This window comes from Drosophila subpulchrella, unplaced genomic scaffold (assembly GCF_014743375.2).
Source record: "Drosophila subpulchrella strain 33 F10 #4 breed RU33 unplaced genomic scaffold, RU_Dsub_v1.1 Primary Assembly Seq429, whole genome shotgun sequence".
In the NCBI taxonomy this organism is placed as follows: domain Eukaryota; kingdom Metazoa; phylum Arthropoda; class Insecta; order Diptera; family Drosophilidae; genus Drosophila; species Drosophila subpulchrella.
Genome location: NW_023665645.1, coordinates 504,125 through 505,697, shown reverse-complemented (window position 1 = coordinate 505,697; position 1,573 = coordinate 504,125). Strand labels below are relative to the sequence as shown.

Genomic DNA, 1,573 nt, shown 5'->3' with positions numbered 1-1,573 from the left:
GTATGTAAAATTGTCCGATTTTGGCTTGGATTATCTATACCATATAAAATTCCAATAAATTTTACTTTCAGTTTGTTGAAAAGTTCAATCTTTTAGGAGAAAAACGCAAAAAACTGCATCCTTCTAACTATCCCACTTGACAACCCTGTTCGGTGAACTTGAATTTAGATATTTTTGTGTGCGCGATTACCCGAATTGTGGTGAAATATCCGTCTCGAAACGTGAGTTTTATTACATAAACAAACGTGAGGCGTTCAGTAACGCCCGGATTATTGATACCCAGCAGTTTTGACCAAGCCCCCACTGAAGAATGGGCAACAGCGCGTCCCAGGGAGTCACGGCTCCCAGTGTTTTGGCCGCCCAGCCGGTGGCCACTGCATCCTCATCCGGAACCGCATCCGGCGAGAAGCCCAAGTGCAAGGCCTGTTGCGCCTGTCCGGAGACCAAGAGGGCACGTGACGCCTGCATTGTGGAGAACGGCGAAGAGAACTGCTCCGCACTCATCGAGGCGCACAAGAAGTGCATGCGCGATGCCGGCTTCAATATCTAGACGTTCTGGATGTCGCGGCCATTAGGGTACTTAGTAGACCTGCAGACCCCCAGTTTAACACCCGGATGGCCAGCCCCTTCCACTGTTTATTTTTGTTGCATCTCAAGCTAATTATAATTATAGAACTAAGTCCCAGGAAAGAAATTACAGATTTTTGGCCAAAAAATTTACTTTCTGGCCCAGTGTGCGTTGGTGAGGTGCGAATGACTACCTATGATCGTGGTAAACATAGAATAAAAATCAGACCACTTTGCATAACCTACAGCGAATTTTGGAAGCTCAAGTGGGGGCAGCAATGTTGCCCTATGTCGAGGCTGACGCTGCTGGGGGCCGAAAACTCCCGGAGTAATGCCGTGAGCAATAGTTGAGTGCGAAAGAAGCTGTGACGCGCGCTTTGAAATGTCGGCTCGAACCGATGACTTAAGAGTTACGAGAATGCCATCAAATTTCTCACTTAAATCACTTTAAATTTCCTCGAATTCCAATTCTTCGAGCTCACCGAGAACCTTTTTAAATGATTCTTGAAGCTCATCAATCAACTCCAATATCACGTGAAGCATCTGGAAGTCCCTGCTTTCGTCAATTTGATTCCGACGTGGAAATCCAACGCATCCTTTCTGGAGCAGCGATGCAGGTCGTGGGAGACTATTGACTTTGCCATGGCAAACTATGCTCCGATTTTCCGACACGCGAAGATATGCATTTGTTGCCACAAATCATAACCCTTGAACCTGTGCATACTGTAATGATGCGGGTCACTCTGCTTACCATTGTCAATATTTTAAAAACCTTACTCCTACGAATCGCCCTCAGGAGGCAAAAAAGCTCGCCCTTTGTGAATTTCGTATATGCGGATCTGAGCACCACACCCTGCATCACCTGGGAAATTTAGCTTCCACTTCCTCGCAAGAAACATCGCAGTCTCCAGAAGCTCTTGCCTCTGCCTCACTAAATAGTGTCATAGAACCTTCTGTATTGCCTTCCACCTCTTCTGTACTTGTTGCACAAGACTTTAGTAATGAT

At 46.2% G+C, this 1,573-nt stretch overlaps 1 protein-coding gene across 1 annotated transcript; it reads left to right on the top strand.

Moving 5' to 3' along the window:
* The first annotated feature begins 310 nt into the window (after positions 1 to 310).
* Positions 311 to 626, top strand: LOC119562363 (cytochrome c oxidase copper chaperone-like). Its single transcript, XM_037875526.1, has one exon. It carries the CDS (start codon positions 311 to 313, stop codon positions 548 to 550), a length of 240 nt encoding a protein of 79 aa, XP_037731454.1. The 3' UTR covers positions 551 to 626.
* Positions 627 to 1,573: the final 947 nt, after the last annotated feature.